Below are 14,106 nucleotides of genomic sequence, written 5' to 3'. Positions count from 1 at the left end.
CTGATGCCACTAACTATTTTGTCCCGAACCATTTCATCAGCGCTATCATAGTTGCAAGCCTTCACCAGGATTTTCAGTTCTGTGATGTATTTCTCTACACTTTCTCCTTCACACTGGTCACGTTTCTGGAATATATATCGAGCAAATACACTGTTGGTGACTGGTGCAGCATATTCGCGGAATTTCTGCAGGTAAGTTTCTACATTGTTTGTTTCTGCAGCAGTGAGTGGGAAGGTGTTGAATATCTGGCGCCCTTTTTCTCCTGCCCAGATGAGAAGGTAAGCACATTTGCTTTCTGCCATCTTTCCAGACAGGGCTCCCAGAAACATCAGTTTGGCATGCTCTTCAAAGCGTTTCTATTCATCGCCGAGGGAAGCTGAATCCCAATCAATACTTGGTGGCTTTGCTTCCATCTTCTGACACCATCTAGCGTTTTACCAATTATATGATTTATTTAAACCCAGGCATCTAGAACAAAAGTCATTATATAGCAACAGCAAGCAGTTAATATCAAATAAGCAAAAGCAAAGCAAGCAGGCATATCATTATTTAACATGCATAATATTACACTGAAGATAGTTGAGCAGAGGTCTCAACCGAAATAATTGCAGTTTTCTTCTTTATTTCACTGATATTACTATCCTTGATTCTCTCTTCTTTGTGATATTTTTGTTTTGACAAATCCTGTAGATGCTGGTCAATGATGGTGGTGACAGCTCATTGAGGACTTCACAAATTGATTGACATGGCTTGCTGCACCATTCTCTGTCAACAGTAGCAAACTTGAAGGTTTTGGTACTAGGGACATGACTGTATTCAGGCTAAGTGACTTCTTTAGGACCACCAAACAGTAGCAAACTTGAAGGTTTCGGTACTAGGACCATGACTGTATTCAGGCTAAGTAACTTCTTTAGGACCACCAAACATTTGGAGAAAATTTGTTTTCAGCCTGGTAATAGTGCATTTCTAGTAGAGCTTCAGGCAGTGCCCTTTCATTCTTGAAGAACTATCTATCTAGATAACTTTGGGATAATATCATGGTTGCAGATCAATTTCTATGTCAAATACACCCCCTAATATTGGTCATTATGTGAGATGTTATTTCAAGTCTTAGGTGATGGGTAGTATATGACAAACTCTGAAAACCCTTTATGCATTTAATTGCTTACTGCAACACATATTCCAGATTGGTCAAGCTTGTTAACTGGAGCAGCAACAGACATCCCTAATTCTAATTTTGGTTGAATCAACCATTTAGGGACTTAGTAGGCCTAATCACTGCTGGGGATCTACTACAGAATCTTATCTTTTTACTGAAATTTTTGTTGGCTTTTTCTACTACAGACTGTTTTGTGTTAATAGTAAAATGTTAGACCTATTAGGCTATGAAAAAAAATATATAGAAATTTTCAAAGAGCCAGAAACCCCTAAAAAATGATGCAGTTTTGGTGTGGTGTTATTTCTGAGGAGTTTCAGGAAATTTGATTTCTAAATGATATTTTGTCATGTTAAGACTAGGCTAAGTAATAGGCTAATTACTAATTCTGAGTGAGCTAGCACATGGTAATTTTTTTGGTGAAATTCTAGTTGATTGACTTTTGGCTATCTCGGAAAGGGGTTAGGTTAGGAAAATAAAACTTTCAGGGATGGGTCAAAAGGCTAAACTATGTCCTGGGAAGTTATTTTGAAGCACCCACCTCCACTCCTTCTCCCCCTAGAGGACCCTGAAATTTGCCTACATGACAGGTTCTATACCTATTGAAATTTTGACACAACAACATTTTACCATAATTTTCAGTTACCAGCTGCCTTTAGTTCTGAAAATGCAATTCCTGTTATTTGAGTAGAATTCTGAGCCATATCAATGTTTATTTTTTGAAATTTAGGAAATGTATTTGCATATCTTTAAAATCTTATAAATTGGGATTGAGCAAAGTTGTTAAGCTGAAAACAATTTTGTTGTACTTCATACAAGCAGAAGATCTATTTTGCAAGGTTTCACTTTTATAACACACATTTTTTTAAAGGTCATCAAAGGTCAGGGCCCTATAGAGGGAGAAGGAGTGGAGGGGGGTACTTCAAAATACCTTCCTGGGACATACTCTAGCCTTTAGACCCATCCCCAAAAGTTCCATTTTCCTAACCAAACCCTTTTCCAAGATAGCCAAAAGTCAATCAACTAGAATTTTACCCTTTTTCAGACTAGATGTTTTTTTCAGAAACATGTTTTTAAAATTTGGTTATGGAATGTTTTGTCTTTTGAGCCCCATTAAGGTCTCAAAATGTAACTTCCTGTAGAAGTAATCATTGAATTTTGAAAGATCAAACAGTTCATGGTAACAAACTGTAGTAAGGAGCAACACGTCTCAATAGTAACCAAAACTTTCAAAAATGAAATTTTGATACCAATAGTTACATCTACAAAAATGTGGAATTTCGCATTTTTTGCCAGAAGACAGATCATGGATGCATGTTTATTTGTTTTGTTTTTTTGTTGTTTTTTTCCCCAGGGGTGATTGTATCAACTGAGTGGTCCTGGAATGTCGCGAGAGGGCTCATTTTATGGAAATTAAAGTTCTAGTGCCCTTTTCAAGTGACCAAAAAAAATTGGAGGGCACCTAGGCACCCTCCCTTGCTCATGTTTTCCCAAAAGTCACCAGATCAAAATTCTGAGATAATAGTTTTATTCACCATGGTCAATAAACCTAATAACTATGTCTTTAGGGATGACTTACTCCCCTGCAGTCCCCATGGGAGGGGCTGCAAGTTACAAACTTTGACCTGTGTTTACATATAGTAATGGCAGGGTTCGGACAGGTTGGTTCGTTTCAAATTATAGGCTCTGTCCTATTTTTATAGGATTTCCTGGGCCCAAATATAGGCCAAATATAGGATTCGGAAGTCCTCGGGATCAGATCTATGGTAGATGGCGTGGGATGCCTGGTCACATAAATTACCAAGTTTCATCCCGATCCCTCCAATCTAAGCGTTTTCCATGATTTTAGGTTCCCCCAAAATTCCCACCAATGTCACCAGATCCGGTCGGGATTTAAAATAAGAGCTTTTAGACACGATATCCTTCTACATATCAAATTTCATTGAGATCCGATCACCCTTTTTTAAGTTAAAAATACCTCTTTTTTCTAATTTTCAGAATCCCCCCCCCCCAAACTACCCCAAAGAGAGCGGATCCGTTCTGGTTATGTCAATCATGTATATAGGACTTGTGCTTATTTTTCCCAACAAGTTTCAGCCCAATCTGTCCAATCTAAGCGTTTTCCATGATTTTAGGTCACCCCAAACTCCCCCCAATGTCCCCAGATCCAGTCGGGATTTAAAAAAAGAGCTTTGAGACACGATATCCTTCTAAATATCAAATTTCATTGAGATCCAATTACCCATTTGTAAGTTAAAAATACCTCATTTTTCTAATTTTTCAGAATCACTCCCCCCTCCCAAGTACCCCAAAGAGAGCGGATCCGTTCTGGTGATGTCAATCATGTACCTAGGACTTGTGATTATTTTTCCCACCAAGTTTCAGCCCAATCCCTCCACTCTAAGTGTTTTCCAAGATTTTAGGTTTCCCCCTCAAAACTCCCCCAATGTCACCAGATCCGGTCGGGATTTAAAATAACAGCTCTGAGACACGATATTCCAAATATCAAATTTCATTAAGATCTGATCAACCATTCGTAAGTTAAAAATACTTCATTTTACTATTTTTTCTGAATTAAGGGCCCCCACCCCCCCAGATGGTCAAATCGGGAAAATGACTATTTCTAATTTAATCTGGTCCAGTTCCTGATACGCCTGCCAAATTCCATCATCCTAGCTTACCTGGAAGTGCCTAAAGTAGCAAAACCAGGACCGACAGACAGACAGAATTTGTGATTGCTATATGTCACTTGGTTAATATCAAGTGCCATAAAAACACTATGCTACAATGAGATTAACCGAACAGACGGACCAAAGGATGATGAGGCGATAAACAATAAAAAGCTGATTCCAACAACCTTCCACGCAGGAGGGCCAACTTTGCACTTCTATCAGGGACCTCAAACTTACAAATTATCTTACCATTGCTATACCAAGGGGGGAGATAAAGTAAAAATTTACAATATCTGAAATAAAATGTCCGAATCTGATTAACATCATTTTTCTTTAGAAGGGGATAAAGACCAGATAGATAAAGGACTGATTGATCACAGAATGTAGCATATAGCCTACCCAGTGTACATCTATTATACTTCCCTCCATTAGCAACTATCTTAGAATAGCCCATTTAAATAACTGGGCCGTATTCGCATCAGTCAGCCAGGAAACACATAAGTCGCAAGAACTCCAGTCTCATTAAGCAGAGACTGCTAGCCTACATACTGATCTTTGCTCATTTCAGACAGGCCCAACATGACAAAAAACAAAACATAGGCTACTAAGTCAACACAACAGCATAGCCCAGGCAGAAGCACCTTACTAAGCCAAACACAAAGCATAAGTTAAGTTCAAACAGCTCAACAGTTGTAATTAATTATCATTCTACACCAAAAGACAGAAAATTGCAAATCATGAGCAATGTTCTTAGTGCTCTTCAGCCGAAAATATAGGAATAATAGGATATTAGCCAAAATATAGGCATTTTATAGGAGTGCATTAAAATACAGGAATTTATTGGAATTTATAGGCAAGTCCAAACACTGTAATGGTTACTGGGAAGTGTACAGACATTTTCAGGGGGGAGATTTGAGGGGGGTTACATGGGAGGTTATTTCCATTGAGAAACTTGTCATGGGGGAAGAGAATTTCAATTAAGGGGGCACAGGGTTTTCTAGCATTATTTAAAAAAAAATGAAAAAATAAATATGAAAAGTTTTTTTCTACTGAAAGTAAGGAGCAGCATTAAAACTTAAAACAAACAAAAATTATTACTCATATGAGGGGTTTACCTCCTTGTTATACCTCACTTTACTCTCACTTTATTCTATGACCTTTGTGATTCAGAGGTAATTCTTAAGGAATTGGGACAAAATTTAAACTTTAGGGTAAAGAGCAAGGTATTGACAAAGGTTGAACTCCCTCATACATGCAATAAAAACATAGAATATAAAAGTTTGTTATGTAAATTAATTTGTCAGTTATGTATATTTTTTACCAATGAAAACCTTTGTAAAAAATTAAAAGTTCTAGTTGCTTTTTAAGTAATCAAAAATTGGAGGGCAACTAGGCCTCCTCCCTTGCTCCTTTTTTCTGAAAATCTTCCAATGAATTGCAATTAATTGATACAAAAATTTTGTTTTAATTATTTATGTGGAGAGCCAAGATCAAAACATGCATTAATTCAAATATGTCCAGAAATTAAATAAAAAAAACAAGTTTTTTTTAATGAAAGTAAGGAGCAACATTAAAACTTAAAATGAACAGAAATTACTAAGTATATGAAAGAGGCTTTTCCTCCTCAACACCCCACTCTTTATGCTAAAGTTTCTTACTGTTTTAAAAATAGAGTTGAGAGAAAGAGTCAAACTTTAGCATAAAGAGTGGGGCATTGAGGAGGAAAAGCCTCTTTCATATACTTGGTAATTTCTGTTTGTTTTAAGTTTTAATGTTGCTCCTTACTTTCATTTAAAAAAATTTGTTTTTTTTTATAAAAAAGGCATCAAGTGATGAATTTGCTTTCATCCTAGCTAAATGTTGGAAGCTAGGCAACATGTTTTTCCCAAAATACAAATATAGGCCTATAGTATTATTAGGGCTATGTGTATATGTCCATCAGAGGGAGGGGGTAGGCAACATTGTCAGAGTAATGATTAATAACCTAGGCCTACATTGAAAAGGAGCATAAATAAAAACAGTAAAATTCTAGTTTAGCTAGCTAGCCTATTTCTCACTATGGTAAAATTCTAGTTAATTGACTTCTTGCTATCTCGGAAAGGGTTTAGGTTAGGAAAATGAAACTTTCAGGGATGACTCTACAGGCTAAAATATGTCCTGGGAAGGTATTTTAAAGTACCCACCTCAACTCCTTCTCCCTCTAGAGGGCCCTGAAATTTGCCTACATGAGAGGTCTATACCTATTGAAATTTTGATAAAACAACATTTTACTGTAATTTTCAGTTACTAGTTGCTTTTTCTCTGCCTTTAGTTCTGAAAATGCAATTCCTGTTATTTGAGTAGAATTTTGAGCCATATCAATGTTTTTTTTCAAAATTCAGGAAATGTATTTACATATCTTTAAAACCTTATAAAATGGAATTCAGCAAAGTTATGAAGCTGAAAACAATTTTGTTGTACTTCAATTAAGCAGAAGATCTATTTTGCAAGGTTTCACTTTTATAACACACATATTTTTAAAGGTCATCAAAGGTCAGGGCCCTCTAGAGGGAGAAGGAGTGGAGGTAGTTGCTTCAAAATACCTTCCCGTAACATACTTTAGTCTGTAGATTCATCCCTGAAAGTTTTGTTTTCCTAACCTAAACCCTTTCTGAAATAGCAAGAAGTCAATTAACTAGAATTTTACCCTCACTATGTTGGAAAGGGGTTAGGACAAGGCTACTTTTTAGTACCTACCTCTAATCCTTCTCTCTTTAGAAGACAATGACATTTTACAACCTTTCAAAAACTTAGTATTTCAAAAGTGAAACATAGTAAAACAGATCTTTGACTTAAACAAAGTAAAATAAAACTGTTTTCAGCTTCACTAACCTACTTTGTTTAATCATAGAAGTTTCAAAGATCTGCAAATAGCCTACATTTCCTAAATTTAGACAAAAACATTGATAGGCTATGGCTTAAAATCCAGCTCAAATAACAGGAATTGCAATTTAAGAGCAAGAACCAGAAAAAAGCCAATTGATAAATGAAAGTTGATGTAAAACGTTGTTTTGTCAAAATTTTAATAGGCTACCCTAGCCTAGGCATAGACCTGTCAAGTAGCCTAGCCTGGGAATATTTCTAAGACTCATAAACTAGAAAAGGGTTATCATGGAAGCTTGGTAGTACCTTCTCAGAGTAGGTTTTGGCCCTAGACTTGTTACTGAAAGTTTCATTTATTAAGCCTAACCCTTTTCTGAGATACCAAAAAGTACTTAAACCAGAATTTTACCAAAATATCCAATTGTACCCTTATTACTTTATATTGGCCTAGTGGGTATGTTTTTTTTTACCAATTAGGCTATGAGCTATATATTGAACCATCACATGGGGATAAGGAGTGGGCTAATGAAAATTATAGTTACCAAGGTGCAAAGAACATGATAAAATGATCCTTCTTTTCAACACTGGCTTTAAAGTTTTCTCCATTTAGTTTGACAGCTTTCCCCTCATGATCGTTAGCAAAACATCCAACTGTAAGGAAAAATAGACCCAAGAACCACATTTTCACTATTTAAAAACACCTACTGTACAAACTGTAAATATTGATGAATATGGAGAAACGTTTTCAATACAAAAATATTTTATGAACAATTTTTTTGAGTATATTTTTTACAAAACAGTAATCTAGAACAAGTATTTATATCGTTTTTTTATATCATTTTTATATGTTTATAATTTATAAAACTTAGTTTTATATGTTAAATGGTAAGATGTATCGATTAGTATTGCCAGTCGACAAGAAAAGAACTATTGAAGTTTGATATTGGGATTCACGTGGTTTTGATATTGTGGTGCGTATTGATGTTTTAGTATCAATAGTATATTAAAATACTCATAAAACCTAATCAAACATTAATTAGTGTACATGCTTAAGCTAAATTAACTCAGCTATGGGACCAATTCTTCCTTAAATAACTCTCAAATATGTATATTTTTGAAATTCATAAATTGTAGATTTTTTTTTTGAATTAGCAGTCATTAAAATTCTAATTTCAGAAGAGCAAGGCGATGGTTTTCGCATCTGTTGAATTTTTCCCGGGTAAAAGCCTGTAAAAGATCCCTAGGGAGGGGCAGATAAACAAGATGTTTTTTGCCAAGAAAATGTTAATTATATGGTTTATATTATAAGATAGGTTATTGCATTTTCATTATATATTTGCATCCCTATACCCTCAGGGGCTGATCTAGATCAAAGGGGGAAAATGTGGCAAGGGTGCCAATAAGTGAAATCTTGGGGGGGGGGTGACAAGGGTGCCAACAATTGAGCAAATTTACAAATTAATTTAAAAAAGATCGAAAAACAGGGGGGAGAGCAAAAAATGAGGGCATCAGGAAAAATATGGGGGGAGGGCGTCCCCCACCCCCCATGGATACACCACTGTATCCCTCAGTACTGTAGTTATCTGTTGCCGAAAAACTGAAGTTTTCTAGGGGGTTGGGGAACTAAAAAAGGCAAATAAGACAATACTTGCTGAATCAAATGGCTATCTCAAAATTTTGACAAGCTATATTTGGGTTAAAAAGGATCAAGGGAGGAAGCATGGAGACAAGAGGGGATCACCTCTCATAAACAAAATTTGTTAAAAATCCTTTCCTAAATTGTACTATTGAGCACTATATAGGAGAAATAAGGACTGAAAAATCAGTCGTTTTCTAAAATAAAAACAATAAAACATATCAACGCATTAAAATTGTTCAAAGACGGTATATGTTATAAACGTAAGACTGAAATGTTTCTGTGCTGTTAGGGAGAGTCCAAGGGAATGCAGACCCAAGACAAGAGTGTTCAAGAGTGAAAGTGTTGTGGCCTGTTTTTTGCAGGCAAAGGTTGGTATCACTTATCACTGCTTCCCAGGGACAGAGACACAGATAAAGTGTACGTAGCCTAATACGTACTTCCAAACTAAATAATTTTATTTCCATCATTGAACATGAAATAATTTCAGACTCCTTCACCAACGCTGTAAGTTTTTTCCTCCTTGCTAGCAGCCACACAACATTATATGGAGTAGAGAATAGGCGTTTTATTTCATACAAGCAATCATAGTTTAGAATAATAATTCCAACTAAATGTGGCTAGTACTCACAACAAAAACAAGAAACTATAACTTATTAAACACTGACGTGTAAAAAGAAATGAACTAATTGGCAAAACTGTTTGTTCTCGGAGTAGACAATTTCAGTCTCACTTTGTTAGCTGACCTTGTGTTTATTTTAGTCCTCATAACTGGTGGTAGAATCTCTTTATTTTTTTTCTCTGCTAAGAAGAAATTGGCCAAATTTGCAGATCAAACAAAACGACGTCCGTAAAGGGACTGTAGCTGTAGGACAAATAATGCCAATTCATCACTTACATATGCGTCTGAAAGAATAACTTTAAAGGCTCATTATTGCAGTAACTCAAGTTGATCCCTTAGGTCACTTGTGTTGTTGGCCCCATACAGAGAAAGCATACTCAAGAATTGGTCGTATGTATGTAAGATAAGCCGTCTTAAGTTGGGACACAGAAAAACCGCAGCGACATAGTAAGATAAGGGTGCGCATCACACCATTTGCCTTGTTAGTGATTATATCAGCATGAGTGCTAAACGAGCTGTCAATGCTAAATGTGACATTGAGAATTACAGCCGAAGATTAGGATACGGTGGAGGAGTCATGACATATTCCCTCTAAAGAGGTTTAAAACGAAGAATTTTGGTTTTTCCTGCGTTGATATGAAGGTTGTTGACAGTACAGCCTTCAAAAGCTGTCGATAGTATCAACAGGCTGTTGATAGTACAGCTCCTGACAATGATGCTAATTCATCTGCCAACAATCTGATGCCTGTCTCATTTAGCGGCACTGAAATAACTTATTAGTTGTAATGAAGATGCCGGCTTGCCATTTATTATAATGGTCCAGGTTGTATCTTTCTTTATGCCAAATGGCTTTGCATCCTAGTGTAAGAGATTTAAAAAGTATGTGTTGCCTCATACCCATCAGGAGTCAGAATTTTCACTTCTCGGTTTCTTCAGCCAAGTCAATGTCAATAGTTAATTGAGTATATTTCACATCTCCCTTGACATTAGACCTAGACCTTACCCGTTGAAGGGCACCATAAGACCAACTCTTCTTTTTGGCGTACGTCAATATGGTTCTTTGCGCGGTAATATTCTCTGGAAGATGCATTTCCTGCTGCCAGGGCCAGGTATACTAGTACCATATATCATCCCTTTACCCGTCTGTCCTTTTTTTCTTGACGTCATATTGTGAACCCGATTCAGTTCTCTTCTAGTATCATAGAGAAAAATTTTGGACAAAAAATCAAACTGGCTCAAGAGTTTGCTGCCCATAGCATTAAAATGCACTGTTTATCTTCTGCCAATCTTTTGTCGCGTCCGTTTTTTATCTTGATTGGAATAAATCTTCCAGTCTCAGCAAAACTTGTCTTTTTCCGAGCCAACCAACTAGGCTTTTTCTTATTCCTGGCCATTTTTCTTTGCTTTTGAATACCTTTGCCAAACAGTACCGATAACGACACAAGAAATAATTCCCTCATCCTCAAACATTGTCATTTAAACAAAGGGTACGTTCTCGGACATTGTATTTTGACGGGATTTTTCTATATTTTTTTGTCCCATAGGAGCCTTTCACGTTGGTGTCCATACGCTTAGATTATCCATTCATCCTATATTGCAAAGTTACCACACCGTGATGAAATCAAAGAGGAATTGAAAATACTACAACTCACCAACTGCAACAGGCAACGAGTGCGTAACCTTCCATTGACTGGGGTTACCTCTGACTGGCCAACGGATATTGAGGTTTAGGGGCAGTTTCGACCTCAAAAAAGTTTCTGAATTCCTTCCGCAAATGGTAATGTAATCCAGTTGATCTCCCGTTGCGTTACGCTACTTTGATAGTAAACCCAGCTCAATTCAATTGTTTCAAATAAAATTGTAGAGGGGAGGGATGATGTTCCACTTTCTCTTTTTAGCCCCGTCGCCCCTCCCAAATTAAGGCTCTAGATCCGTGCTTGCATGGGACGGGGATAGTTGCCTTCTAATATTTTTGGTCACTTAAAAAGGGCACTAGAACACATGATCTCCTTTTCGAATGTGAAAATCCGATATACAGAATCTGATGGTTAGATTTTCACTTTGGGGTATCCTCCCCCCTTTTGCTAAAATCTGGCAAATTTCCTCAGGATTGTAGCTATTGATGGGTGACATTAAACTTATTAAATTTCAAATATTTAGAATCAGCTAAAAATTTCAATTTTCTTCAAGTATCTATTGCTATTAAAATTCTGCCTTTTAGAGTTTTGGTCACTATTTGGCTGAGTTGCACCACACACTGTTTGAAACATTTAAGGAATTTGTCAAAGTTCTATGGGTTTGAACTTACCATTAACATATTTTTTAGCATTACCACGTTACCTTTTTATGCTGTTTTGTTAATCCAACTGTTCATTGATAGTCGGCTTTTTTGTTTTTCTTTGCAACCTTGGCACCATGAAATAGGGCTACTATATAGCAGAAGTCGACTATCAACCGGCGTCGAGTTAACCTGGCTTAGGAATTGGTGAAAACCTATAAAAACCATCTGAATGGGAGACTGCTCGTAACTTGCTCTAAGTTTTAAAAAAGGGACGAAAAAAAGTTGTTCAGTGTGTCCAGTGTGCCCAAAGTTTGACGAGAAGTTTATGCTTTCATTTTTTTTAGATTGATTTCTTCTTTAAGATATGAACGAAGATACGAAAACTTCCGTATCAAATAAAATATCCAAAGATGAGCCTTATACCGTAGTCGTACAGCTGCCCAATTATGCGGGAGAAGGTAAGACATGCCCAATCTAACACCTTAAATCAGGGATGTATGTAGGGAAAGGGGCAAAATACTCTCCACCTACGAAAAGCTAAATGCTCTGTAATTTTGAGCACTTCTTATTCAAATTATCAATTTTTTAAATTTGTTATTATCATTATCTCCTGCGAAAAAAGTTTCTGCGTAAGATGCTGCCCTTTACCCCTTTTTTGCCTCCAGAGGTGATCACGGTGTCTAAGAAGGATCTCTAGTTGTCTTTGAAGATTGCAGCTGCGAAAAGGTCTTCCTGCTCCGTTGTTAAGGAGGTATGAAAGTGTCGTAGGTCACTGTTATACATCCGACAGAGTGTATGTTTGGGGTTTTCTCTGTGGTGAGTGCCTTCAAGTAGCCAAGTAAATGTTCACTTTGGGATTCCAGAATCGCCCTCGTGCAGCCCATGTTCGAGGTAACTCCATCTTCGTCTCGCACATGTTTTCAGAAAATTAGACTTCCATTCTTTACCTTTAATTGAGATTAATTTAAAAAACTTTTTCTTCAAAAGAAGTTTTTAAATAAAAGTAAAGAGCTGGATTAAACTAAAGGTGATCAGAAATAAAGTCAAATAATCTCCAAATCGTAAAACTGCCATAATTTTTCATTCTTCAACCTTTAATCGTAAAAAATAAAGAATCAAATTTTCATTGCAAATAAATTTTTTTCAAATTCTAAGTTCAAATTCAAACGTCAAGTTTTAAAATTGCCGGGCTAGAAGAATAAAAAATATGCGCATCTTTTAAGAAAGATCTGAGCATCAGGGAGACTTCGAGTATTCTTCGAGTGAGGAGGGTTCAAAACTGTGAATTGCATTGTCAGGTTTCGGGCATCCTGGGAAGGTCTCCCCATCCCTTTGTTTTCAGGCTGGTAGTGACGGTTTTATTTTACTTTAAAGACAGCGAAGAATAATATACACAACAATTATTTTCATAGGCACAAATCGACACACGAAGAATGATTTATTTTAGGCAGGTGCTCCGTCATTAGATTGTACCTATGCAATTAGTTAAATGTCCTTCGATTGTTAATCATGAGAGGGTTACATCAATATGAATTGTTAATGAAGTATTTTTTTAATTTATCGATGCCCCGCGTCATTTTCTCAGTCAATAAATGACACTGTGTATAAAGTATTCTTCAAGTTATTAGATTTAGCTCAATAAAAACCAAGACCACCCTAAGGATCTAACTAAAAATTGATCCGCCAAGAATTGTAACCTTTGAAAAAAAACAGAGCATAACTATAACATATAATATAATACATATAATAATAACAATAATATATAATTATGCTCAGTGCAAATTTTGTGGGTAGTTCTTAACAATATACTTCTCACAACATTCTATGCTCAGGACTGAATTTCCACGAAGTGGCAACCCCAGTCAAATAGTGTAATGTGCGTAATGGGTTTGTACTTTTATATTATCATTTGGGTTACAGCTTCATGTAACAAACTCTTACTGGTTCTATGTTCATATGTTCTAGTGTCCCACTAGCGGTGAAGATAAAAAAAAGACAAGAAAAAAGAGAGACGCATCAGTGCTAACCAACCATGCAAAAAAATAATTTTCTTAAGTTGGGGTGCTTCAAATTTCCTGAATGAGTTTCTTGGCAACAGTGATTCCAATGGTTCAAGTTTCATTTCGATCTGATGCTATTTTGAGTGTTTTCAGGCTTTTTTTTTTAATATCATGTTACGTATAAAACTAGTCGAAATGATAGCTACCATTCAGAAACAGCTAAAAATGGTTGTCTTTTCTAATCAGAGTTTTTTTTTCTAACACGCTTTTTAAATTTTTCCTTACTATGTGCTGTGGATCGTTCTTTCCCGATTTGCAACTATCGATGCAACCATGATTTATGTCTTGTTTTACTGATTGTTTTGTATCCCCACAAACTATTATATTCTATGTTATTAATATAGCTTTTTCGTTATTATTATCTACGTTGTATTATTATCTTGTTTATCTTACAATATATTATACCCATTTTTTACGTATATTCAAGTTTTATATTATTTTAATGTTATATGTAGGTATGTCTGAAGAGCAAATATATGTTTACGATAGCCGAGAGACTGACTCAAATAGAATGGAGCTGTATCAGCAAATGGAAGTCATAGTATGTATTGCCAATTATGTTTTATCTAAATCTGGAATTATTTGCCAAACTTAATCGATATTATTAATTAACAGACCAAGTATAATTCAAACCGGAGTATAAATTTTTCTGATGGAAGAGGTTGCGCGTAAAGTCCTCAAAACCCTTTACAACAGGTAATCGACATGTAAACTAGGAGAAAACCGTCCACTTCGTGATATTGCGGTTGGGATTAACCCAGGTGACAGGAGTGTCAATTAGGGGAGGATACAGGGATTCTTTTGCTTCTCTGCATTT

At 36.1% G+C, this 14,106-nt stretch overlaps 2 protein-coding genes across 6 annotated transcripts in view; one reads left to right on the top strand and one right to left on the bottom strand.

Annotated features, from left to right (window-relative positions):
- LOC136036458 (thioredoxin domain-containing protein 5-like) overlaps positions 1 to 7,426 on the bottom strand; it is a 38,210-nt gene extending 30,784 nt beyond the window's left edge. Inside the window, exon 1 of the mRNA XM_065718702.1 lies at positions 7,233 to 7,426. Coding sequence (XP_065574774.1) covers positions 7,233 to 7,372 — 140 coding nt within the window. The 5' untranslated portion in view covers positions 7,373 to 7,426. The remainder of the gene's footprint in view (positions 1 to 7,232) is intronic.
- LOC136036455 (E3 SUMO-protein ligase ZBED1-like) overlaps positions 1 to 14,106 on the top strand; it is a 53,772-nt gene that overhangs the window by 12,455 nt on the left and 27,211 nt on the right. Inside the window, exons 1-3 of one of the 5 annotated variants that reach the window (XM_065718696.1) lie at positions 7,442 to 7,503; positions 11,574 to 11,687; positions 13,745 to 13,830. In XM_065718696.1, coding sequence (XP_065574768.1) covers positions 11,594 to 11,687; positions 13,745 to 13,830 — 180 coding nt within the window. In that variant the 5' untranslated portion in view covers positions 7,442 to 7,503; positions 11,574 to 11,593. Of the gene's footprint in view, positions 1 to 7,441; positions 7,504 to 7,601; positions 7,662 to 7,695; positions 7,797 to 7,858; positions 8,698 to 11,573; positions 11,688 to 13,744; positions 13,831 to 14,106 lie in introns of those variants that run through there. The other 4 variants (XM_065718694.1, XM_065718698.1, XM_065718697.1 and 1 more) reach the window with 4 other exon arrangements.

This window comes from Artemia franciscana, chromosome 15 (genome assembly GCF_032884065.1).
Source record: "Artemia franciscana chromosome 15, ASM3288406v1, whole genome shotgun sequence".
NCBI classification, from domain to species: domain Eukaryota; kingdom Metazoa; phylum Arthropoda; class Branchiopoda; order Anostraca; family Artemiidae; genus Artemia; species Artemia franciscana.
The sequence above is the reverse complement of the archived record's forward strand: the minus strand, read 5'-3'. Positions and strand labels throughout refer to the sequence as shown.